At 45.1% G+C, this 24640-nt stretch overlaps 1 protein-coding gene across 2 annotated transcripts in view; it reads left to right on the top strand.

Annotated features, from left to right (window-relative positions):
• Positions 1-24640, top strand: part of Kif13b (kinesin family member 13B) — a 190449-nt gene that overhangs the window by 107126 nt on the left and 58683 nt on the right. For both annotated transcript variants that reach the window (XM_045131922.1, XM_045131921.1), the window contains exons 16-24: positions 2080-2270; positions 2697-2907; positions 4253-4415; positions 7063-7209; positions 9165-9314; positions 9554-9682; positions 15585-15755; positions 18145-18302; positions 19719-19851. In XM_045131922.1, the coding sequence (XP_044987857.1) occupies positions 2080-2270; positions 2697-2907; positions 4253-4415; positions 7063-7209; positions 9165-9314; positions 9554-9682; positions 15585-15755; positions 18145-18302; positions 19719-19851 (1453 nt within the window). The remainder of the gene's footprint in view (positions 1-2079; positions 2271-2696; positions 2908-4252; positions 4416-7062; positions 7210-9164; positions 9315-9553; positions 9683-15584; positions 15756-18144; positions 18303-19718; positions 19852-24640) is intronic.

Below are 24640 nucleotides of genomic sequence, written 5' to 3'. Positions count from 1 at the left end.
ATGCTGGAAGACCACGTTCTGCAGCGGAACACAGCTTACATGTGAACTCCATACAATCGTATGTGTGTTATGTGAATGTTTCACATGTTTGTTCAATACGTAAATGTATGAACCCTGGGGACATATGAATAACAAGCATCCCGAGGAAGAATAGTGAAGTTTACTTACATATTTTTATATTTGTCGTCTTAATGGAAGACGGCAGCTTTGCCATCTGGCTTCAGAATTCGTTACTTTCTTCCTGGTGGGCTTGCTTATCGCTGTCTGTCCAGTCAGCCACATTTTTTTCCCCTTCTTTTTGTCTGCAAAATCACTGTGGCGTACTTGCCTTACCAGTAATAAGAGCAGGTTGGCATTTCCTTTTGGAGAGCCTTCCGAGTGAGTCACAGCGCACTTGACAGTGATGACTTAAGCAGGTCACCATTTCCCTGAGAGAAAAGTCTGAAGATCTCGAGATGTCTGTTAGAGCTGGCTGCACCTCAGAAATGTCGCCGCTTTAGCCTGCCGCCGTCTCGGCACTTCCCTGTGATCTGAAGATGGCAGTTCTCCCGAAGCCACGGAAGTAGCTTTCCGCTCAAAGGGAGAAGAGTTGGGCGAGGGGACAGCACCGGCCCTGACTGCTCTCTTGTCAAAGCCCCCAGCAATCTTTTCCTTTAGTGTCTCTCTCTCTCTCTTTTTTTTTTTTTTTGGGGTTTTTCAAGGTAAGGTCTCACTCTAGCTCAGGCTGACCTGGAACTCACTATGTAGTCTCAGGGTGGTCTCGAACTCATGGCGATCCTCCTACCTCTGCCCTCCAAGTGCGGGGATTACAGGCGTGTGCCACCATGCTTGGCTTCCTTTAGTCTCTTTTGCCTGGGAGCTGCAAGGGAGGCTGAGAAAAGATGCGTCTTGCCTCAGCTGCACATGGTTTCCCAAGCAGGACTTGAGGTGCATGGCACTGTCAGGCAGCCTGAGTACTCTACCGAGTTCAAATCCTGACCTCCCTCTCTTCCCGCCCCTGACCCGTGTGCTTCATGGCCAGTCCGACCTTTCTTACAGCTGATGCTGGTCCTTACTTGGAAGCTACTAAGTGTTCTGATTTTTATTTATTTATTTATTTTTTGGAAGAGGGTAGATGGAAAGAAACAGGTAGATCATGGAAAACAGCTTTCATTTTTTTTTTTTTTTTTCAATCGAAAGCATGCATAAATTGCTTGGCTTGGTCTTCCAGACCTTTGCACTTTGGGAGTAGTTGCCCTTGCCGGCTTTTTCACTCAGGCCTGCTCTGTGATTTGTGGGTACTGTGCCGTTTCACCTTTCGTGTCTCCAGAGACCAGCGGCATGCCTGCGCCCCATCTTATCCTCTTCCCACCCTGCTCCCCTCCCTGCTTCCTTCTGGTCCTCAGGCTCAGCTCCAGCCATTCCCTCTTTGTCATACCCTGCTTCGCCTTAAAATTTTTATTTTTATTTATTTGAGAGCGACAGACAGAGGCAGAGAGAGAGAGAGAGAGAGAGAGATGGGGGTGGGTGGAATGGGCACGCAAGAGCCTCCAGCCACTGCAAATGAACTCCAGACACGTGCATCCCCTTGTGCATCTGGGCCCTGGGGAATTGAGTCTCAAACTGGGGTCCTCAGGTTTCACAGGCAAGTATTTAACCGCTAAGCCATCTGTCCAGCCCCCTGCTTCACTTTTGCACCCGGATGCAGGCCTCAGCTTCTCTCCACCACCCTGATTATATTGCTCATGTGGCCTCTGCATGTTTATTGTTGTAATTATTTGCCCATGTGTTTTATTTATTCTGTTGGCTTTTTTTTTTTGAGACAGGGTCTCATGTAGCCCAGGCTGGCCTCAAACTTGCTGTATAACTGAGACTAACCTTGAACTTCTCATCCTCCTATCTCCACTTCCCACTTGCTGGGATTACAGGCACATGTCACCCACACTCAGATTTATTTCTTCTACTGGATTATAAAGCTTCTGAATGCAGAGTTGCCTGGCACTGCCATGGTTTGTAGCAAATACCACTATGTAAGGAATAGAAGGAATAAGTGTCTATTGATTTAAACGTAATGTTCTTTTTTTTTTTTTTCTCCCTAAGACTCAATTTGCCTAAAAGGAAAAAGAAAGCAGAGAGAGCAGATGAGGAACAAGATTCCTCCCTGAAGAACGATAGCAGTTCGGAGCATTTGGATGCCGACGGGGACTCCTCCAGTGAGGTGTCCAGTGAGATCAGCTTCAACTTCGAGTATGCACAGATGGAAGTGACCATGAAGGCCTTGGGCAGTAATGGTGAGCATAGGTGTTGGGCACCGCCGACTGTCCTGTGACTGTGTGAGGTGCTTCTGACCGCCACCTGTTGTCGTTCTGCTCTCTCAACTCTACTTTGTGTCTGGATGGTGTGTCCTAGTTACAAAGCTTTCATTCTGTCTGTCCTGATACACAGCTCTTATTCTCATTGTCGATTTTCTGAGATTTGAAGCTTGAGTGCCTCAGGCTTCTCATTACTGCAGTGTTCGTTTTGGAGCACTCGCTAATGCATGGGACACATATTAGACCTGCCTTTTTTGTATGGAAGACAGTATGGAGAGATTTAATGGGAAGGAAGGAGAGCGAGTTTACTCGCACCTGTTTCTCATGGTGGCCCCTAGTGCTGCAGAACAAGATTTGAGGGATCTTGTGCCATGCTCATTATGCTTTTGACAAACATGTATTTAGATCCAATGCAGTCGATACTGAACAGCTTGGAGCAGCAGCACGAGGAAGAAAAGCGGTCTGCCCTGGAGCGCCAGAGGCTCATGTACGAGCACGAGCTGGAGCAGCTCCGGAGAAGGCTGTCTCCCGAGAGGCACAACTGTCGCAGCGGGGACCGGCTGTCTTTCCACTCACCCAGTGCGCAGCAGCGCTTGAGACAGTGGGCTGAGGAGAGGTAGGTGCTGCCCAGCGGCTCGGGCGGGTAGAGCTTGTGGTCCCCCGCCTGGAGAAAGTTCTGGTGGGGACATTTAGACAGCGCTTGCAAGAGAATGGCGTTTTGAGAGTTACAGCAAAGGACCACTTTGCCTGCCTGCCTGCCTCCCTCTTACCTACCCTTTTCTCCTTCCTCACCTCTCTCTTGGTTTCATTTTTTGGTTATTGTTTTGAGACAGAGTCTCACTGTATGTGCGTGCGTGCGTGCGTGCGTGTGTGTGTGTGTGTGTACGCGTGTGTGCGTGCCTGCATCTATGTTAAAGATGGTCTTCTCTGCAGTCCAGGGTGGTCTGGAACCTGGGATCCTCATGCCTCAGCCTTTTAATTATGGGGATTTCAGGTGTATACTACCAGGCCACTTGGCACTTCTTTTCTCTTCTCTTGTCTTCTCACTGTGCTGGGGATTGAACCCAGGGCCTTTTGCATGCTAGGCAGATACTCTACCACTGAGCTATGTCCTTGGCGTTTTTTTTTTTTTTTGTTGTTGTTGTTTTTGAGTTAGGGTCTCACTGTAGCTCAGACTGACCTGGAAATCACTATGTAGTCTCAAGGTGGCCTCAATCTCATGGCGATCCTGCTACCTCTGCCTCCTGAGTGCTGGGATTAAAGGCGTGTGCCACCACACCTGGCTATCAGCTTTTATTTTTTATTTCTGAAAGAACACATAACATAGGAATTATTAGTGTATGTGGCTTCCATTATAGCTGTCCATGCTAGGTGCTGCCCATTTTCATATTGTGTGGCCTTTTGATAGCATATTATGATTTAGGTTCCAAAGAAAGAAAGAAAAGTTGGTTTTCTGAAATGATTAGCTTAGGTAGTCAACACTCCATGCTAATGAGATGTAGATTACAAGTATGGACTAATTAGCATTGCAATAAAATGCCTTCTTCCATGGTTACACACTGTATGTCACTGACCTCCTGCTACTCCAGATCTGGTCTGAAGACAGGCAGTGTCTGTCTGCTGGAGAGTAACAGACATGTAGACTTTCTAGCCTGGACTCCAGATTTACCGAGTCAGAATCTTGAGTGTATCCAGGTGTCCCGGTGTTTAATACACAGTCAGCTTGTGCAGAGCTCCACATAGCTGTGGCAGGGCTGCTGTGCAAGGTGTGCTGGTGCTTGCACTGTAGCCCAGATACTAGCGTGTGCCAGGGGCAGTGTCAGTAGTACATCCCTGTGTGCAGAAGAGACTTGTGAAGGTTGGCCCATGTTTGCACACTAGCATATTGCAACTGTAATTTCTGATGTGGTGTTACATGCTATCTCTGCCTCCACCATGTCTGTCTGTATTTTGTCTTAAAGAGAAGAAACATTGAATAACAGTTTGATGAGGCTGAGGGAACAAATTGTGAAGGCCAACTTGCTGGTGAGAGAAGCTAGTTACATTGCAGAGGAGCTGGATAAAAGAACTGAGTACAAAGTCACCCTGCAAATTCCTGCCTCCAGCCTGGATGCCAACAGGAAGGTGAGGAGCCAGGCCCTGACCCTGCAACAAGTCCATTGGCTGAGGCTATGGTGTGTTTGACTAATGTGATTGGCATCAGCGGGTTTGCTCCCAGGCCTTCTATAGACCCCTTCTCTCGAATTCCCTGTGTATTCCTCTCAAATAGAAGCCATTCCTTCCTTTTTTCCCCCAGGCAGACCTGGAATTCATTATGTAGTCTCAGGGTGGCCTTGAACTCACAGTGATCCTCCTACCTCTGCCTCCCAAGTGCTGGGATTAAAGGTGTGTGCCACAATACCCAGCAAAGCTATTCATTTTTAATTCTCTACTTTGTGTGTATCTGTTATCACTAGGAGCTTACACTCCACTTTCCTTGGACTTACCACTGCATTTCACTCAGCTCCCTTTCTTCATTACCTTTTTTTTTTTGAGACAGGCTCTCACATTCACCCTCTCATAGGCTGGCCTCTAGTCTTCCTGCCTCAGCCTCCCAAGTGCTGGGGTTACAAAGGTGAGCCGCAACACCTAGCTAGTCTTCATACCTGTTAGAAGTATTTGAGAAATCTGTCCTGATACGTCTTCTCAAAGGGATTTGAGCTTTAATAAGGCCCTGTTCTCTCAAGTTGGGTTCATATATGTTATTTTCTGTCTGCTACTATGTTGCTCTGTAAAACTGTTATTAGTTGTTTCCTGTGCATATTTAAGATCTCAGAGCTCAGGTTGAGGATATAGATCAGTTAGTAAGGTGTGTTTGATCATCAGCCCTGCATAAACGGGGTGTTTGCGTGCAATCCCAGCTTTGGGAGGCTGAGGCAGAATAATCAGGAGTTCAAGATTGTTCTCAGCTACATAGGGAGTTTGAGGCCAGCCTGGGCTATGTAAGAACCCTTCTGCAAAAGGGAAAGAAGGATGGGAGGGAAAAGAATCACAGATCTCTTTGTTGCGTAATGTAATAAATTTAATGAAGATACTTTAGAGTGGCTGGGTATGTAGCTCAGTTGGTAGAGTGCTGGCCCAGTAAACACGAAGCCCTGAGCTCAGTCGCAGCCCCACATAAAAACTGAGCATGGTGGCATACACCTGTGATTCCAGCATTGAGGGGATGAGGGCAGCAGAATCAGAAGTTCAAGACTAACCTCAGCTACATGGTAAGTTAGAGGCCACCCCAGGCTATTTGAGTCTGCCTCAAAAAATAAAAGTAAGAAGTTATGGGAAAGCGCTGTCACTTTGCCCTGTCCTCGGCATTCAGTCATGTTTTTCACCCTGTCTCTCCCACCCCAGGTTCTTTTGCAGCTGTTGGTCTTGTTGGTGTAAGTTTTGCTGTATCAAGTAGAATTTTCTTCAGTTAAATAAATTTTGGGGGAGTTAATTTTTTTCTATAGTGTTTCTCTGCTACGCATGACCTTGCCTCAAAATGCATCTGCATGTGCGCATGCACACACACACAGACACACACACACGCACACGCGCACGCACACACAAACACACAGAGTTGCTTAACTATGCATTTCAGAAGCAAGCTTTCCCTTATCTGCCAACATATGTGGTTCTATTTATTTATATATATATTTTGAGACAGAGCCTTTCTTTGTAGCCCTGGCTGGCCTATTGCTCTTCAGTAGACAGGCTGGTCTTGAACTCTTGGCAGTCCTTCTGCCTCAGCCTTGTGAGTGCTCAAATTATAGACACATGCCAACCTGCAGTGCACTGTGGTTCTTTCTATCCATTGGTACTTATATGACAGCACAAATAACCCCTTCTTAATTTATTATTGTATGTATTTTTTTTTTTTGGATGTAGGGCTTCACTCTAATCCAGGCTGACCTGGAATTCACTCACCATGTAGTCTCAGGGTGGCCTTGACCTGACATTGATCCTCCTATCTCTGCTTCCTGAGTGCTGGCATTAAAGGTGTGTGCCACCACACCTGGCTAATTAAATTAATTAATTAATTTTATTTTAGAGAGAGAGAGAGGGAGAGAGAGAATTGGTGTGCCAGGGCCTCAGCCACTAAAATCGAACTCCAGATGCTTACGCCACCTAGTGGGCATGTGCAACCTTATGCTTGTCTCACTTTTGTGCGTCTGGCTTATGTGGGATCTGAAGAGTTGGACATGTATCCTTAGGCTTTGCAGGCAAGCGCCTTAATCACTAAGCCATCTCTCTAGCCCTAATTTAAAAAAATATATTTATTTATGTATTTGTTTGCTTGAGAGAGAAAGAGAATGGGTGTGCCAGGGCCTCTAGCTACTGAAAATGAACTCCAGGTGCATGTGCCACCTTGTGCATCTGGCTTACGTGGATACTGGGGAATCAAACCTGGATCCTTAGGCTTCCAGGCAAGTGCCTTAACTGCTAAGCCATCTCTCCAGCCTCCCCCCCTTTTTATTTCAACTTCCTATTAAACATTGTAGCTTTTGGATTTTAAATTTAAATCTACATCCAATTACATGTAAAGTAAATGTAAATTTATACTTAAATCCAAGTTTATACTGTAGCATTAAATTTGGGTGCTTTGACTATAGGGGGCATGTTGAAGCTCCTCAGTCTTGGGAAGCTGTGCCTGGGAGGTTGGTGTGATGACCTGTGGCTGGTGGGAGAGCGGCGTGGGGCTGGTAAGTGCCATGAATAGCCCAGCGCTACACCCTGTCACCTCCTGTCTTTGCAGCGAGGCTCTCTCCTCAGTGAGCCTGCAATCCAAGTGAGAAGAAAAGGAAAAGGAAAGCAGATTTGGTCCTTAGAGAAGCTGGACAACAGGCTGCTGGATATGCGAGACCTCTACCAGGAGTGGAAGGAGTGTGAAGAAGACAGTCCGGTACCGTCATTGCGTATTGCTTAGCTGGCAGTCGTAGAGTGAGCTACCCTGGAGAGACCCTGCCCACCTCACTGAGAACCAAAACTGTCGTTCAATTGCTAGAGTAAAGGTTACTTCCATCCTCTAAGTTGTTGAGCTAAGTGGGAATTTTAATAATCAGTCCTTCTGGTGTCTTCTCTTTGTTTCTCTGGATTTCTGACAGAATTCTCTCCTTTCAGTCTGTCAGGGAGCATGTCTGTCTTTTGGGTTGCTCTGGGATTCTCTTAGAAAGGGCCTAATTTAGAGTCAATTTTCTTGCTTCTCTGCATATTGAATCTTGCAAATATTAAGCCTATAGTACACTAAGAGGAGCTTAGTATACCTAACTTCTTTTTCTAGCCAATCTACATTATTTCTCTTATTTGAGCCTTGCAACGGGCCTGGCTGTCCTCAGAACACTGCGCTGGGTGTACACCCACATTCCTGGACTTCATTTTGATACTTATCTGTCCTTCATCGTGCCCTCTACTTTTAAAGGGTTTATATGTTGAAAAACTGCTGTGGCCTTTTATGATCTGTACATAATGTAGAATAAAACAATAAAATACTTGATAGCTTTTTCTAAGTGATCATTGTACTAAGGAAAAAAAATATTTTTAAGGATCTTTAAAAAATATTCTTTTTTTTTAAATTTTAAATTTATGAATGAAGAAAGAGGCAAAGAGAAAGGGAGGAGGGGAAGAGAAATGGGTATGCCAGGGCTTCTAGCCATTACAAACAAATTCTGCTGCAAACAAACTCCAGACGCATGCCCCACCTTACACATCTGACTTATGTGGGTCCTGGGGAATCAAACTTGGGTCCTTGGGCTTTTCAAGTACGTGCCTTAACTGCTAAGCCATAGTCCAGCCCTAAGAAATATTTTCTGTTTATTTATTTGAGAGAGAGGGAGGGGGAAAAGAGGGAGAGAGAGGAAGACAGGCAGATAGAGAGAATATGGTGCTTCAGGACCTTTAGCCACTGCAAACAAATTTCAAATGCATGCACTATCTTGTACATCTGGCTTACATGGGTACTGGAGAATTGAACCTGGGTCTTTAGGCTTCATAGGCAACCCCTTAACCACTAACCCATCACTCCAGCCCCTCTTTTTTAATATTTAAAAACAATTACTCATTTGTTTGCAAAGATAAAGAGAGAATAGGAGAATGCATATGATTGGGTGTGCCAGGGCCTCTAGCCACTGCAAATGAACTCCAGAGGTATGCACTACTTTGTGCATCTGGCTTTACATGAGTACTGGAGAATCAAACATTATCAGGCATTGCAGGCAAGTGCCTTAACCACTAAACCATTTCTCCAGCCCCTATTTCTCTTATTTCTGCAGAAAGATTGCCACATAAACAAGAAATGATAAAAGTGATAGTGTAGTGTTGGTATAGCCCCCTAGAGGGTGAAGGATGCCAAACTATTCTAAGAGGGGGAAGGGAGTATGTGAATAATAACAACACATTCTGTGCATCAGAATAAACTTTTTTAACAAAAAAAATTTTTAAATTTATGAGGGAGGAAGGGAGGGAGGGAGAGAGAGAGAAAGAGAGAGGGAGAGAGAGAGAGAGAGAGAAAGAGAGAGAGAGAATGGGTCCACCAGCACCTTCAGCTGCTGCAAACGAACTCCAGACTTGTGCACCCCCTGTGTGCATGTGTGACACTGTGTGCTTGTGTCACTGTGCGTCTGGCTTACGTGGGACCTGGAGATTCAAACATGAGTCCTTAGGCTTTGCAGGCAAGCACCTTAACCACTAAGCCATCTCTCTAGCCCACTTTTCATTAAACTCTAAAAATTATGAGTCAGGATATAGTGTGAAAGTTTAATTACTTAAATTAGCAGCTTCCATGAGTAAAGTTGATTGAGTGCATTTTCTTTTATATTTTTGTGACATTTCTTGATGTTGTCTATTTGAAATCTCTTTCAGGTAATCCGCTCTTACTTCAGGCGTGCTGACCCATTCTATGATGAGCAGGAAAATCACAGTCTCATTGGGGTGGCCAATGTCTTCCTCGAAATCCTTTTTTACGATGTGAAGTTGCAGTACGCGGTCCCGATCATCAACCAGAAGGGAGAGGTTGGCTTTCTCCTTGTGCCTCACTTCCTGCAGAAAGCACTTTGGGGGGGGGCTGGGCGTGGTCACGCACGCTGTCGCTGGTGTCACTGTATCAATCCTGACCAGTGGTGTTACGTGTGTTATGAGTACCTTGTGTTTCCATGGGGTTGCGAACCTTTGGCTGTCGCATGGCAGCGAGGTCCTCGCAGGGAGAAGGAACTGACCTGACCATTGGTGTTGCCTCTGTCTCCCTGTTCTAGGTGGCTGGTCGGCTGCACGTGGAGGTGATGCGACTCAGTGGGTCCATTGGGGAGAGGATTGTGGGAGGTGATGATCCTGCGGAGGTCAGCTTTGAGAAGGAAGCTCAGGAGAACAAGCTGGTCTGCATGGTAAGTCAGTCCCAGGCCTGTTTTAGAAGTGGCCCGAATGAGGCCATTTATGAAGATTATAGGTATTCAGATAATGTGTTCTTTTTCAAAAACTGAAAGCACCCATCTTCAGCATTTTAGCATTTAGCATCATAGGGATCATATCAAGTCAGATATCCCACAGTAGCAATGCAGCACTTATTATGTGAGATTTTGGACAAATCCATTTATCCCCAGTGTTGTACAAGTCTTGTTTATCTGCTGTGCTCTGTGGAGAATCCCAACTTTCCCATTTTAATTTCCTCCTCTTACTGGGGTTTTTAAGTCCCGTTGAAGATGAGTAAAGCCATGATCCTATCCCTGTTACCTGTCCATTTTCTCTGCATCTTTCTTACCTTGGTTCACTTAGTCCTATTTTATATACTGTTGCAGTGTGCCTCAGTCCCAAGTCCCCTTCTCTCTGATGCTGTGCCTGATACACATGGAGCATTACTGCTCAGAATATAAAGACGGGAAGGCCAGGTTTCTGCTGTCCAGTGTTAGGGACGTGCAGGTGTGAGCAGAGGCCAGTGCTGTGTGAAGCAGTGCTCTGACTGAGCAGTCACCAGATGTCCAGCACACAGGGGAGAGGATGTTAATTCAGACCGCAGGGTCTGAGGGAGATTCTAGAAAAATGTGGCTCAGACTGAGGCTTCAGACGCGAGTGTTAGCTAAAACCTTGACTCAGGTGCTGTGGTGTTTCTGTGGGTTATTGCTGGGTGGATGGTTGTCATGTTTTTGATTCTTCCCTGGCAATACTGTCCTTGTCTGCATTTCCAGATGCCCCCTAGTGGGCTAGCTCTGCATTTGCAGAGACTCTTTGGAGGAGCCAGGCACAGTGTTTTAAGGTATCAGCAAAGGCCTAATAGTGTTTAAAGGGGGCCATTAGTGGGGGCTGGGAAGATGGCTCAGCAGTTGCTTGCAGAGCCTTCAGGTCCAGATTCAATTCCACATCTACCACTTAAGCTGGACATAAAAAGTACCCCAAGTGTCTGGCATTCATTTGCAGCAGCAAGAGCGTCTGGTGTACCCATACACACAGATGCAAATACATAAACAAAAGTTTAAAAAATCAATAAAGGGGCATGTTAAAAGGTGGGTAAAGGGATAGAGACATGGCTCAACAGTTAAGGCACTTACTTGTCTGCAAAGCCTAAGGACCTGGGTTCGATTTCCCAGTATCCATGTAAAACCCGGTGCACAAAGTGGCACATGCATCTGGAGTTCGTTTGCAGTGGCTAGAGGCCCTGGTGTGCCCAGTCTCTCCCTGTCTCTCTGTGCTTGCAAATAAATCAGTAAATAAAAAGTTTTTAAAAAGGTGGATGAAGGAAGCCTAGATCAAGCTATTGATTTGTAACCCATCCTAGTTAGGCCTCTTCCTCAGTATTTCTAGAATTGAAGCCACCATTAACAGGAGTAAGTTCCACCCTGGCCGCAGAGAGCGGGCAGCTGACTGGGCTGCTTTCGGTAGGCCTCTGTGTTGCAGTTGGGACACGCCCCATTTTGGGACGGGAGTCACTTCAGTATGAGGGGTTCTTAATTCACTAACGGGCTCATCTTTACTGATTTGTGTGATTTTAGCACTTCTCTTGTTGAGGTCCTGTGGTTATCAGAGATGGTGACCCCATGTGGCCCATTCTAGAGGTGACAGACATGATCGCAGCTGTAAAAGATCACCTTTCACCACTACAGCAAATGACAAGGTGTATTTGACTCAACATGGGCTTTTGTTTGTTTTTGAGGTAGAGTCTTACTCTAGCCCAGGCTGACCTGGAACTCTGTAGTTCCAGGCCAGCTTTGAACTCACTGTGATCCTCCTATTTCTGCCTCCCAAGAGCTGGGATTAAAGGTTGTGGCATCATTTCTTGTTAACATGGGCTTTTAAAAATGACGCTAAAATTTCTTAAAATTTAGTGGAAGCTGCTAACATGTACGTAGTGAGGAGTGTGTCGTTGGTTCCTACTTGCCTTGCTCCAGATTAGTCACCTCAAGGCCCATGGTGTCCAGTCATGCATCTTCATGGTACCACCTCCCTTAGGAGTGGTCTGAGGCCATCCCACCATTATCTTTCATCTGTGAGCAGGATCTGTACCACCAAACAATGGGCAAAGTCACCATGACCATAATATTCAGAATTAACACTTCCTTAGCATCTTGAAGACACCAGCAGTTTCCTGAAGTGTCTTTGTTGATATACCCAAGTTTCCTTTTATCTCTATTTTGGTTCATTCTCTCCTTTCCTCCCTTTCTCTTCCCCTATTCCTTTTCTTTCCTTCCTTTTCTCTCTCCTTCCCCTTTCTTCATTCTCACCTTGCAGTGTATTTGTTATAGAACCGGCATCATCGACCTTCAGTTTCTCATTGTTCTGGATTCTGCCGATGCCGTTTCATGTTTTAAGGTGTGCCAGGCACGTGTTGGTGGTGAGGCATGAAGTGCTGTGTGGTAGGAGAGCAAGGGGGCTTTCATAGGTGGAGGTGATTCTTCTGTGAAAAGCACTGATTCTGGGAATGTGCTTTCCTGGTCCTGATACCACTTGGGCTCTTTACCCTCTTTGCCCTCTCTGTCTTTTGTCTCATTACCTATATTGATACTCTAATGTTCCCACATCTTCCTGGTGGCAGCCACTCAACTGTTTCTTGAATTTTGCAGATGTAACCCTGTCTGTCAAGGACTGTAATAACTTTTGGGTGTGACAAACATTCTGGTCTCATCCTGCGCATTCCTCCCCAGATCTGGAACCTGCCATTTCTCCTAGAAGCCTTATCCTCTCGGTGGGAAGTGCTTTTGAGAGACCATTGCCTACCATGTAATAGCAAAGACAAGGACAGATAAACTATATGAAATACACAGGGCACTGGTGGGAAGTCAAAGAAGCCCGCGGAGACAGGGAAGGTCCGTGAGTGATGAAGTCAGTGGCCCTTACAAGATGTCTGGATGGATTTTTCTGTAATGAGAGAATGCACACCTATTTGTACTTACACTTATATTAAGTAAAATTACAAGCCCCACTGGGCATGGTGATGCACACCTTTAATTCCATCACTTCGGAGGCAGAGGTAGGAGGATCACTGTGAGTTTGAGGCCAGTCTGGAACTGCATGGTGAGTTCCAGGTCAGCCTGGGGTCTAGTGAGATACTGCCACAAAAACACCAAAAAGGGGGTTGGAGAATGGGCTCAGCAGTAAAGGTGCTTGCCTGTGAAGCCTAAGGACACAGGTTTGATTCCCCAGTACCCACATAAGCCAGATGTACAAGCTGGCATGTGCATCTGGAGTTTGTTTACAGTGGCTAGAGGTCCTGGTGTGCCCATTGTCTCTTGCTCAAGCTTCCCCTCCCTCTCTCTCTCAAATAATTTTTTTAAAAGCACCAGACAACATTGATGCCTATTACCATCCTTGGGCTCCTCTGTATTGAGTGCTCACTAGTTGAATTCTGTGGTACACTGACATCTTGTGGTGACTTAAATTTCTGTATGCCAAAACCTAAAAAGTTACCGCACCAAACAGCCCATGATTTAGGCATCTGGATAATATTCCTGATGCTCTTCATACCCAGCCATCTCGCTCCTCAGAAGAATCCTACAGAGGGTAGACCAGCAGATTACATCTTCTTTATTTCAGCCTCAAGACTGAAATGAATTTCTATGGGAATATAATGACTTTCAGATGGAATTTAGGGGCAGAGCAGAACCTGCGAGACAACTATTCAGTGCCTGATCCTACTGTCATCTCTTGCTGTCACTGGTGTGACCGGCCTTATGTTTAGTAGCGTAGCTATAGATCTCCCCCTTTCTAGTAGGACACAGTTCACAAGACAGTGGGGACTTGAAGTAACTGATAATGGTGCCCGAGCTAATGAGCACCAGAGACTCCCAAGTCTTGTCTTCTTCCTGCACTGTGCAGTGCCTCAGCTTAAAGTATGATATATTTTTTTTGTTTGTTTTGAGGTAGGGTCTCTCTCTAGCCTAGGCTGACCTGTAATTCACTATGTAGTTTCAGGGTGGTCTTGAACTCCTGGTGATCCTCCTACCTCTGCCTCCTGAGTGCTGGGATTAAAGGTGTGCGCTCCTGGCTTCAGTAAATGTTCAGAAATCTTTATTTATTTATTTGAGAGAGAGAGACATAGTATGGGGTCCACCAGGGCCTTGCTTTGCAAATGAACTCCAGATGCATCTGGCTTTGTGTGAGTTTTGGAGAATTGAACCCAGGCAGGCAGGTTTGGAAAGCAAATGCCTTTAGCTGAGCCATCTCCTCAGCCTAATAAACATTTTTTTTTTCATATGTGGAGGAAAAAAGAATTTCATGAAATTCATGACAACATTTCAACATTTTATGAAATGTTGATAATTCGATCTGATTTAGAGGAAGAAAATGTGCCAGCTTTTCTCTCACAGTTTGTCAGACAATGGCTGTCTAGGTGCTTTAGACTGTTGAAGCAACAGGAAGAAAAAAGTGGATTAAAATGGACTTTTTACTTGTTCACCCATTTTCTTCTGGCACAGATGACATCTGCTTGGTGAGAGGTCCTGCATTCTTACTGTTCCACAGTGTTTAGGCTCATCTTTACGGTGCTGCACCACAAAAACGGACACCCCACAGCCAACTGTTTCACTCACTCGGTTGACTAGATGGGAGGCAGTCAGAGCACACACACTTAAGCTGACCGCGTGAGGCATGCAACTTATGAGTAACAGTTGTGCGAAAATTGGCTTGATCATCACACCCGAGTGCCACTTAAGTTTAGGATTTTGTGTAGTTCATAACTGGAGTTTTAAGCTGTCACGAATCACCACAGAAACTCCAAATTGAAAATCAGATGCTGCGCCCCGGAGCCTACGAAGACTGGCTTCTCACCCACGCATTGCAGGTGTTTCTTCCAGGGGTGTGGGCCTGATGAAGCCCATGGTTCTGACCACACTGGTTGCCATAGACTCTGGTCCTCTTGTCCAGAGCATGCTTCCTTTCAGTGTTTCTCTGAGCTGTGCATGGGGAAGGCATTTGGTACATGTCAGTCCAGAAAATGGCAAAGCTAATGTCTTCACGCCTCGTCATCCTTCCCTCCAGGTCATCAAATTGGACATTCTCAGTGGTATTGAGGTCCCCCAAAGCTGTGTAGTGTGTGTCCTTTGACTTGAGCGCCTGTTCTCTTCACACTGTAGATAGCCAGAGCATGTGCTGAGTGTCCTCTGCTGACGGACACAGATGCTGTCTTTGGTTTGTTCGTGTTCATTTATGTAAGTTTTTTTTTTTTCTATGAAATGTATATTGCTGAATGGGGTTGGTAGATATTTTTTGTTGTTGTTGTTGTTGTTGAAGTAGGGTCTTGCTCTTGTCTAGGCTGACCTTGAATTCACTATGTAGTGTCAGGGTGGTGGGGTTGATTTTTTAAAAAATATTTTTATTTATATGAGAGAGAAAGAAGGAATGGGCTTCCCAAAGCCTTTTGTCACTGCAAGCGAACTCCAGGCACATAGGCCACTTAGCTCATCTGGCTTTATGTGGGTACTTGGGCATTGAACCTGGGCCGGCCTTTGCAAAGAGGCACTTTGATCCACAGAGCCCTCTTCCCAGCCCCTGGTGTTGGTTTTTGAAAACGATCTTCTGAACTGACGAGGATGATATACTTGTTAGGTTCTGAGAAGCTGGAACTCAGATGTTTTTCATCAGCCTCTAAGTGCCACACAGCGCTCACCGTGGTCATCACGTCTCAGTCCCCCTGTGCCAGGCAGCGTCATTTCAGATGCAGGACAGCCCCAGAGTAAATGAGACGCAGCTTGGGTAGATGGGCGGTCAGTGACACACTCAGTCCAGAGCCTGCGTTTCGGACTCGGGTACTCCTTGCAGCCTTCTCGTCAAAACACAAGTAAAGGTTTATTTTCCCTGCAGGTTAAAATACTCCAAGCCACAGGGTTGCCGCAGCACCTGTCCCACTTTGTATTCTGCAAATACGACTTCTGGGACCAGCAGGAGCCAGTGATGGTTGCTCCGGAAGTCGATACTTCCTCCTGTCCTCTCAGCAAGGAACCCCAGTGCATGGTTGTCTTCGATCATTGCCGGGTGAGTTTGCTTCCTAGTTTCAGTCAGTGGCCAGTGTCTGGAGTATGTATATGTGCACGTTGTCCATGATCAAATGTTAACGTGTGTGTGTGTGTGTGTGTGTGTGTGTGTGTGTACTCTAAAGTCAATCTGTGTTTTTTAAAAAATTAGTTTACTGAAGAAATTGTTATGTGAAAAAGTTAAGGTCTGGAGAGATGGCTCAGCAATTAGAGGTGCTTGCTTGCAAAGCTTGTCAGCCTGGGTTCAGTTCCCCAAGCACAAAACCTGACAAAACGCGGGCATGTGTCTGTGATCCTAGTGTGCCCATGACAATGGGAGGTGGAGCCAGAGATTCCGAATCTTGTAGGCCAGACTTACTTGCAGGGGCAAGAGACCTTTTCTCACAGAAGGTGGAGCACAGACAACTCCCTTGACTTCCACACATGTGCCATGGCATGTGTGTGCATACACACGCACACATATATGCAGATAAATAAATTTATTTTACTTTATTTTATTTTGTTTATTTATTTGATAGAGAAAGAGGGAGAGAGAGTGAGAGAAGGAGTGTGCCAGGAACTCCAGATGCATGTGCCCCCTTGTGCATCTGGATAACATGGGTCCTGGGGAATCGAACCTGGGTCCTTTGGCTTTGCAGGCAAACGCCTTAACCACTAAGCCATCCCTCCAGCCCAAATTTATTTTTATTTATTTATTTTTTTTTAAATTTTTTTTTGTTCATTTTTTATTTATTTATTTGAGAGCGACAGACATAGAGAGAAAGACAGATAGAGGGAGAGAGAGAGAATGGGCGCGCCAGGGCTTCCAGCCTCTGCAGACGAACTCCAGACGCGTGCGCCCCCTTGTGCATCTGGCTAACGTGGGACCTGGGGAACCGAGCCTCGAACCGGGGTCCTTAGGCTTCACAGGCAAGCGCTTACCCGCTAAGCCATCTCTCCAGCCCCCAAATTTATTTTTAAAAGTTAAGAAGCTAGTGTTTTAGTGAAAATGAAGGTGATTGACAAGCGACACCTTCCTTAGCACTTGGGCATTCTTTCCTCTGGTCTTTACCAGTCACTGTTTAGTGGTAGTCCTTCCCCTCCCCTGTCAGCTGGAGAAACTGTCCACAGAGGCTCCAGTCACTTTGTGTTTGGCATGTAACCAGCAGAGCCTGGCCTGGTGGTTCTTGAATGTTTTCTGCTACACTCAACCCATCTCTTTTTTTCTTTTTCAAGAATTAAGTTTCTTTGTAATCTGTGTAAAGCAGAGCTACATTTTTTAAAGATGCTATTTTTATTTATCTATTTATTAGAGAGAGAGGTGTGTGTGTGTGGGGTGGAATGAATGGGCATGGCAGGGCCTCTAGCCATTGCAAATGAACTCCAGACGCATGTGCCTCCTTGTGCATCTGGCTAACCTGGGACCTGGAGAATTGAACAAGGGTCCTTGGGCTTCACAGGCATGTGCTTAAACTGCTAAGCCATCTCTCCAGCCCCAGAGTTACATTTTTAGTACATTGAAAGATGGACAGGGTTGTTAGGGGAGTTACTGCAGGAGACAGCAAATTCTGCGACATAATTGTCTGGATAAAATTCCTAATGGCAAAATGTTGCAAAGACGTGGACAGGTTGGGAGAAGATTTCAAAATTAGGTTGTTTTGTAGTAATTATTTCTTTTCCTATTATTAGAGGCTGATGGCTTCTAAAAAAAAAAAAAAAAAACAACTGGGGAAATCATTTTTGTAATCTACTCCTACCTGTTGCATGTAGTAAATTTAAGTCAAGACATTATAAATCACTGTAATGTTAATAGTGTTATGCTTTAAAACAAACAAGCAGCTCCCAGGGCTGGGACTTCAGCTCTGTGACAGAGCATTTACCTAGCATTGGGGGTTCCTATCTCTAGAAAAACCACAAACCAAAAATAGCTCCCAAAATATTGCTAATAAAATTGAAAACAATGCTAGTTTTACATACTAGACTTTCAAAGTGAAAAAATTTAATCAAAGTTTTGTTTTAAAGGCAAGAACATTAGTCCAAGAGCTAGGGAGATGGCTTAGTGGTTAAAGGGACTTGCTTGCAAAACCTGCTAGGTTCAATTCTCCAGCCACCCACATAGGGCCATGTGAGCTTTTGTTTGCCACCACAGGAGACTCTGGCACTTGCACATTTGCATGTGTGTGTGTGTGCTTGCACACACGTGTGCAAATAAATAAAATTTTTAAAAAGTTTAAAAAAAAGAACAATAGTTCATGAGCCTCCATTCCTGGTGTCAGATGACAATTCTGGTCTATAGCAGAAATGTCCTATTTTCAGTTTCTTTCCTCTCTGATGAAATTAAGTGCATGATGTCTGGTTTAAGTACTCATAAGCACATACTTTCTGCTTTTTAACTGGCTACTGTGTTTCAGGAGTTCTCTGTTAACATCACTGAAGACTTCATTGAGCATCTGTCAGATGGGGCACTGGCAATTGAAGTATATGGACACAAAATAAATGATCCTCGAAGAAACCCAGCTCTGTGGGATTTGGGAATCATCCAAGCAAAAACACGGAGTCTTCGGGATAGGTAAATTTTAGATATATGTTGCATTCCATTTCTAGTTTGAAAAAAAAATCACTAGAAGCCACTGGGCGTAGGAGGGCTGCCCCTAGACTACGTAGTGAATTCCAGGTCATCCTGAGGTAGAGTGAGACCCTACCTCGAAAAACACAACAAAAACAAAACAAAACAAAACAAAACCTCGCTAAAGATTAAAGGTTACCATTTTCTAAGCATCGCTGGATTCCTGGGGTGATCTTTTTTTCTCTAGGGCATTAATCTTCTACTAAAACTTCCTTAGGACAGTGGGCTTTGGAAAGTGACAGACGAAAGCATGTGGATGTTTAAGAAATGGTTCAGTGAAGTTTTGGATAATGGTCACTTACCAGTGTGAAGTTTTCTCTGATTAATCAGCTATGGATGTAGATGCAGATCTGCTGTAACACTTGCGTTCACTCCGTCTCGAGCTCCCGGGCAGTGATGTCAGTCTGTCCTTGCGCTGCCCGGGCTTGAGGCAGGGCCACACATATGTTAGGCAGTGCTCTTCTGGGCCTCACCCTCAGCCCACGCAGAGTTTGCTTCTGAGTGGCATCAGCAATGGGAGGAGGTAGGCTCATTTGTTGACGTAAAAGGAAGAGTTAAAAGGGAATGACTGAAATAGAAGATGGTTTTACTTTCATCTAATTATAGATGAGAACTGGATTTTCTTTCCGCACCAAGAAGGTTTTAGCAAATCCTAAATTTAGAAGGTGAGATTTTTTTTTCTTGACCTGAGCACTGATCCTTGTCAAGTCTCTAAAACATGACCTTTTTCTGTCTATGAAAAGATAATCATTATACTTGCTTCCACACACCTGGTTAGAGCACTTAAATTATTGAATAACTATTTTGGAATAGACTTGTCATTATCGTACCTTTTGAACAAAATAAAAATGCCAAACCTGGCCTGGCGGTGCATACCTTTAATCCCAGCACTTGGGAGGCAGAGGTAGGATTGTTGTGAGCTCAAGGCCAGCCCGAACTATATGGTGAATTCCAGGTCAGTTTGGGCTAGCATGAGACCCTACCCCGAAAAACAAACAAACAAACAAACAAACAAACAAAAAACCAAACAAAACAAAAAACCTTGCCAGTGGCTAGGAGTATAGCTCAGTGGTAAGCTTAGCATGTGCAAGGCCACTTGGGTTCAATCCCAGCACCACAAAAAACAAAACAAAAAAAACAGGAGACAGCAGCAGTAGAAACTGAAGGAACATTTCTAGTTCTGTTGTTAAGCTGGGTGCTTCTCCTTGTATTTATCATATGCACCTGCCTGTCCATTTCTCTTTGAACTAAAGACTGATTCTGTGAGTTACTGCTTAGAGGTCATTTTTTATTGTTAACTCTTCTGCAAAATGCTGAGCTGTCCATATTGAAACAAAAAGATCTGTGCCTGTTTCCCAGGTGGAGTGAAGTCACCAGGAAACTGGAATTCTGGGTTCAGATCTTGGAACAGAATGAGAATGGTGAATACTGTCCTGTGGAAGTGATTTCTGCAAAGGATGTCCCAACAGGAGGAGTCTTCCAACTCCGGCAGGTAACAAGATTGTTAATGTTCACATCCAATTCTTTGGCGCCAGGAGCCTTTTAAAAAAATTATTTACTTATTTATTTATTTGAGAGAGAGAAAGAGGTAGAAAGGGAGAAGGAGAGAGAGAGAGAATGGGCATTCTAGGGCCTCTAGCCACTGCAAACAAACTCCAGACACATGTACTACTTTGTGCATCTGGCTTACATGGGTGCTGACGAATCAAACCAAGGTCCTTTGGCTTTGCAGGCAACTGCCTTAACTGCTGAGCCATCTCTCCAGCCTAGCACCAGGAGACTTAATACTGGATTTCTTTCTTTCTTTCTTTTTTTAAGAAGCACTTTTTAAAAAACATTTATTTGATTTTATTTAAGAGAGAAGCAAGAAAGAGGTAAGGAGAGAGGAAAAGAAAGAGAGAGAGGGAGAGAAATTGGTGCTTTAGGGCCTTTAGCCATTGCAAACGAACTCCAGGTGCGTGTGCCACTTTATGCAATTGGCTTACTTGGGTCCTGGGGAATTGAACCTGGTGGCTTTGCAGGCAAGTGCCTTAACCGCTAAGCCGATTCTCCCTGGTTTCCTTTTTAATCAGAAATGTTGATGATGGTGAAATCTAGACTGACCATGCCCATTAATGTTGCCCCCTACCTCATGTGTATTTTCTTTTAGTATTGGGAGAATTGCTATTTACCATATTTAGAATCAGCTTCTAGGGATGGGGAAATGGTTTAGCAGTTAAAGGTGCTCGTTTGCAAAGCCTTCAACTCAACTTCGATTCCCCAGTGCCTTTGTAAAGCCAGATGCACAAAGTGCACATGCGTGTGGAGTTTGTATGAAGTGGCAGGCGGCTCTGGTTGGCCATCTCTCCGCTCAGAAATAAATAACAAAAACAAACAGCTCCTGAAAGGTTAATAAAGAGGATAAACTGCAAAGGACAAACAGAATCATGGGACCAGAAGCAAGCATGTCAAGCAGCAGGAGCATACTCAGGAATTCAGGGGAGTGCGCAGCTCACACTCAGGGGCTAAGCTGCTGGGCTCACTCACACCCTCAAGTCCTCATTGTGTGACTGTGAGCTCTGTGTGACCTTTAGCGGCTTGTCCCCTTCACCTGGTGTGTCCAGAGGATGGTAGCACCAGCTTGGTGGCATTTGCATGAAGATCAGGAGAGACACTGCATACTGCACAGGGCTCCACCCATGGTGGGACGCTGAGTCCTGCAGCCTGGTGGTGGGAATGCACACAGGTCCAGGCAGCAGAGAGAGGTGTGGTAGAGGTCACATCACCCCAGGTGTGTCACGGTCTGTCCCTCTGTAGGTCAGCTAACAACGTTTTAAGTTAGCATACAAAGTAATGGGCACGACAGTTGTATGTGTACGTAAGGAGACTTTGCTCCTGTTGCCTGCCCCTGCCCTCCTCCTGCTGGTCGTCCTCTCCCCAGCTGGTCCCTTCTTTCGTGTCACACTTTAATTAAGTTGCCTGTGTGATTTGGAAATACGCCTCTTACGTGCTTCGCATTAACCCGGCGTCAGCAGGCTCTGTGTCCACTGAGAACTTCCGGGACTTAAAACAGTAATGTAGAATGGTTCTAGAAAGTGAAAGTTAAAAGCAAAGAAAAAGTTGAGAAAAAGTTAATGTTTGCCTAACCATTTAGTTTCCAAATGTAAGAGGAAGCAAGTGAGTTTTAGCAGGTGCATTCGAGCATAGGCAAGGCGTTTCCACTCCAGTGTGACACAGCGCCAGGAGTAGAATTCTCACCGGTGCGAAGAACATCTTTTCCTGAGCATCTGTTAAAATGCACACATCTTCCTTGGCTGCCCCTGGAGCCCACCAAGATGATTTTTGTGTAGCTAGTGTCAGTGGGATACATGAGCATCTGTGCTCCTTCTGACACCCTTTGCTAAGTGTTCAGAGATGTCTTTGGTTTGTCAGGAAAGGTTTTGTGAGGATCTGCATCTTCGCCCCAGTCCTGGAGAAGTCCTGGGAGGCCTGGAAAGGATTTCCTATTCAGACACAGCTGGACTTTTGTTGGAGGAGCTGGAAAGCAGGAGAGAGAGAGGGAGAGAGGTGGTCCCAGGCACTTGGGGTAGCTTGTTTACTGTGATGGGACTTCGGACATAGTATCTGGAACCGGAGGGTGGAGGAGACAGGAGGGAGCGGATTCTGTCAGTGACCATACATGGTAGATAGCAGCAGCTTAGGAAGTCAGGGACACACTTGAAGTGTGCTTGTCAAAGCTATTTGGTGGGGCAGTGAGCATTGCTGGTGTTTGGCTCTTCTCTTCCCCACTCCTTGCCTCACACCTTCTTGTATGAGTATCACCCTTCAAACACTCAGAGTAGGTTAAGTAAGTAAATGCTTATAAAGTTGCCTTAGATTTCTAAAATGTTTTCTGAGGGATTTCCCCCACAAAATATCTGATGCACAGTCCTTGGAAATGATCAGATCTAAGGGCATCTATACCCCATTGTAGCTTGAGAGGATCAGTGGTTGCCAAAGCAGATTTTCCTGGTCCTACAAAAACTCCTGGGAGCTAAAATCTGTTGGAAGGGGGGAAAAAGTAATTGACTTGAAAGTGGACATATGATTCTGTTTTTGAAATGCTATCTTCTGTCCCTAAAATTTATAAACCAAATTTAAGGTTAGTAATTTGCAAATATTGGGAATTCTTTTTACAGCGTTCCATTGTAAATATATAGTATGTAGGATTTGTTCTGAAAACATGTTTGTTGCAGTCAGGTTTGCATTGCTGGTAGAAGTCACTGACCAAGAGGAGCTTGTGGGAAAAAGATGGCAGGGGAAAACGATGGCATGAGCAGAGGGTGGACATCACCCCCTGGCCAACATAAGGTGGACCACAGCAACAGGAGAGTGTGCCAAACACTGGCATACGGAAACTGGCTATAACACCCATAAGCCTGCCCCCAACAATACACTGCCTCCAGAAGGCATTAATTCCCAATTGCCATCAGCTGGGAACCTGGCTTCCAGAACCCCTAAGTTTATGGGGGGTGATGATTCAGACCCCCACAGTGCTTAAGCAGGTACAGCTTCCATCTGACCACTTCATTGTGCACTGAAAAATCACTTTTCTATTCTGGGAAGAAGGCAGTGATTCCAATGTAGCACCTGCCTTTGGTTTTCCTAATTTTGCAGTTTGTTTTTTTTTTTTAAATTTTTTGAGGCAGTGTTTCACTGAAGCTCAGGCTGACCTGGAACTCATTTTGTAGTTCTAGGCTGGCCTAAAACTCAGGGCAGTCCTCTATCTCTGCCCCCCGCCCAAGTGCTGGGATTGAAGACATGTGCCCCCACACCTGGCTTTCTGCATAGTATTAAAAGTAGGGTGTGGGGCTGGGGCCTAGCAGTTAAGGTGCTTGCCTGCGAAGCCTAAGGACCCATGTTTGACTCTCCAGATGCCACGTTAGCCAGACGCACATAGGTGAGGCAAGCATAAGGTCACACATGCCCACTAGGTGGTGCAAGAGTCTGGAGTTTGATTTTAGTACCTGAGGCCCTGGTGCACTAATTATCTCTCCTTTATCTCTTTCTCTCTCTCTCACACTGTCTCTCTAAATAAAAGTAGAGTGTGTACTGATGTTGGTAGTCTGTTGTTTGTTTTTTTGAGGTAGTGTCTTGCTCTAGCCCAGGCTGACCTTGAACTCACAATGATCTTCCTACCTCAGCCTCATTTTTGTCTGTTTGTTTATAAGAGAGGGAAAGAGGGAGGGAAAGCCATGCACATGCCTGGGCCTTTTGCCACTGCAACTAATCTCCAGACACATGCTCTACTTTGTGCATCTTGCTTTACATGGGTACTGGGTAAATGAACCCAGGAAGCAAGCACCTTTAACTGCTGAACCATCTCCCTTAGCCCATGCTGCAGCAATATGTTGATAACTGCTGAGTGTTCTATTATCTATGCCACAGTTGAAATACATCATTATCACACATGTAATTTATATTTCAAATTTGCTATTCTTCACAGAGCTTAGAATATTTTTGTATATGCATATGCCTGATTATTTACTTAGAACATGCCCCCAGATGGCTGAATTGCTGAGGCAAAGGATGGTTAAATATTTTAGCCATACTGCCCTAGAGAAAGCTTGTATTAATTTAACTTCCTGCCTAACAGGGTATAAATATTGACTGTTTCATAAACTTTGGCCATTTTTAGAAATATTTCTAGGTTAGCTGATGAAAATAAAGGGATATCACACTTACTTTAATTTTCATTTGATTACCAGCAAATTGAACTCTATTTTTTTAAAAACTTATTATTTATTTATGAGAGAGAGAGAGAGAATGGGTGTGTCAGGCCTCTGGCCACTGCAAACAAATTCCAGATGCATGTGCCACCATGGGCATCTGGTTTATGTGGGTTCTGGGGCGTTGATCCTAGATCCTTTGGCTTTACAGGCAAGTGCCTTAACTACTAAACCATCTCTCCTGCCCTTTATTTTTATTTCGGTAGCTTTGGCTAGCCTGGAAGTCACTGAGGAGACTGGAGTGGCCGCATTCTTGTGGGAATCCTGCTTCTGCATCCTGAGTGCTGGGGTTCCATGCGGGTGCCATCATGCACAGCTGAACTTTTTTTTAAATTAAACACTGCTTGCACTTCCTTTGTTAGAATATTTTCTTTTAGGGCTGGAGAGATGGCTTAGCAGTGAAGTTACTTCCCCACGAAGCCTAAGGACCCATGTTCAACTCTGCAGGTCCCACGTTAGCCAGACACACAAAGGTGAGGCAAGTGCACATGCCCTCCAGGTGGTGTAAGCATCTGGAATTCAGTTACGGTGGCT

This window comes from Jaculus jaculus, chromosome 12 (genome assembly GCF_020740685.1).
Source record: "Jaculus jaculus isolate mJacJac1 chromosome 12, mJacJac1.mat.Y.cur, whole genome shotgun sequence".
Lineage (NCBI taxonomy): Eukaryota > Metazoa > Chordata > Mammalia > Rodentia > Dipodidae > Jaculus > Jaculus jaculus.
The sequence above is the reverse complement of the archived record's forward strand: the minus strand, read 5'-3'. Positions and strand labels throughout refer to the sequence as shown.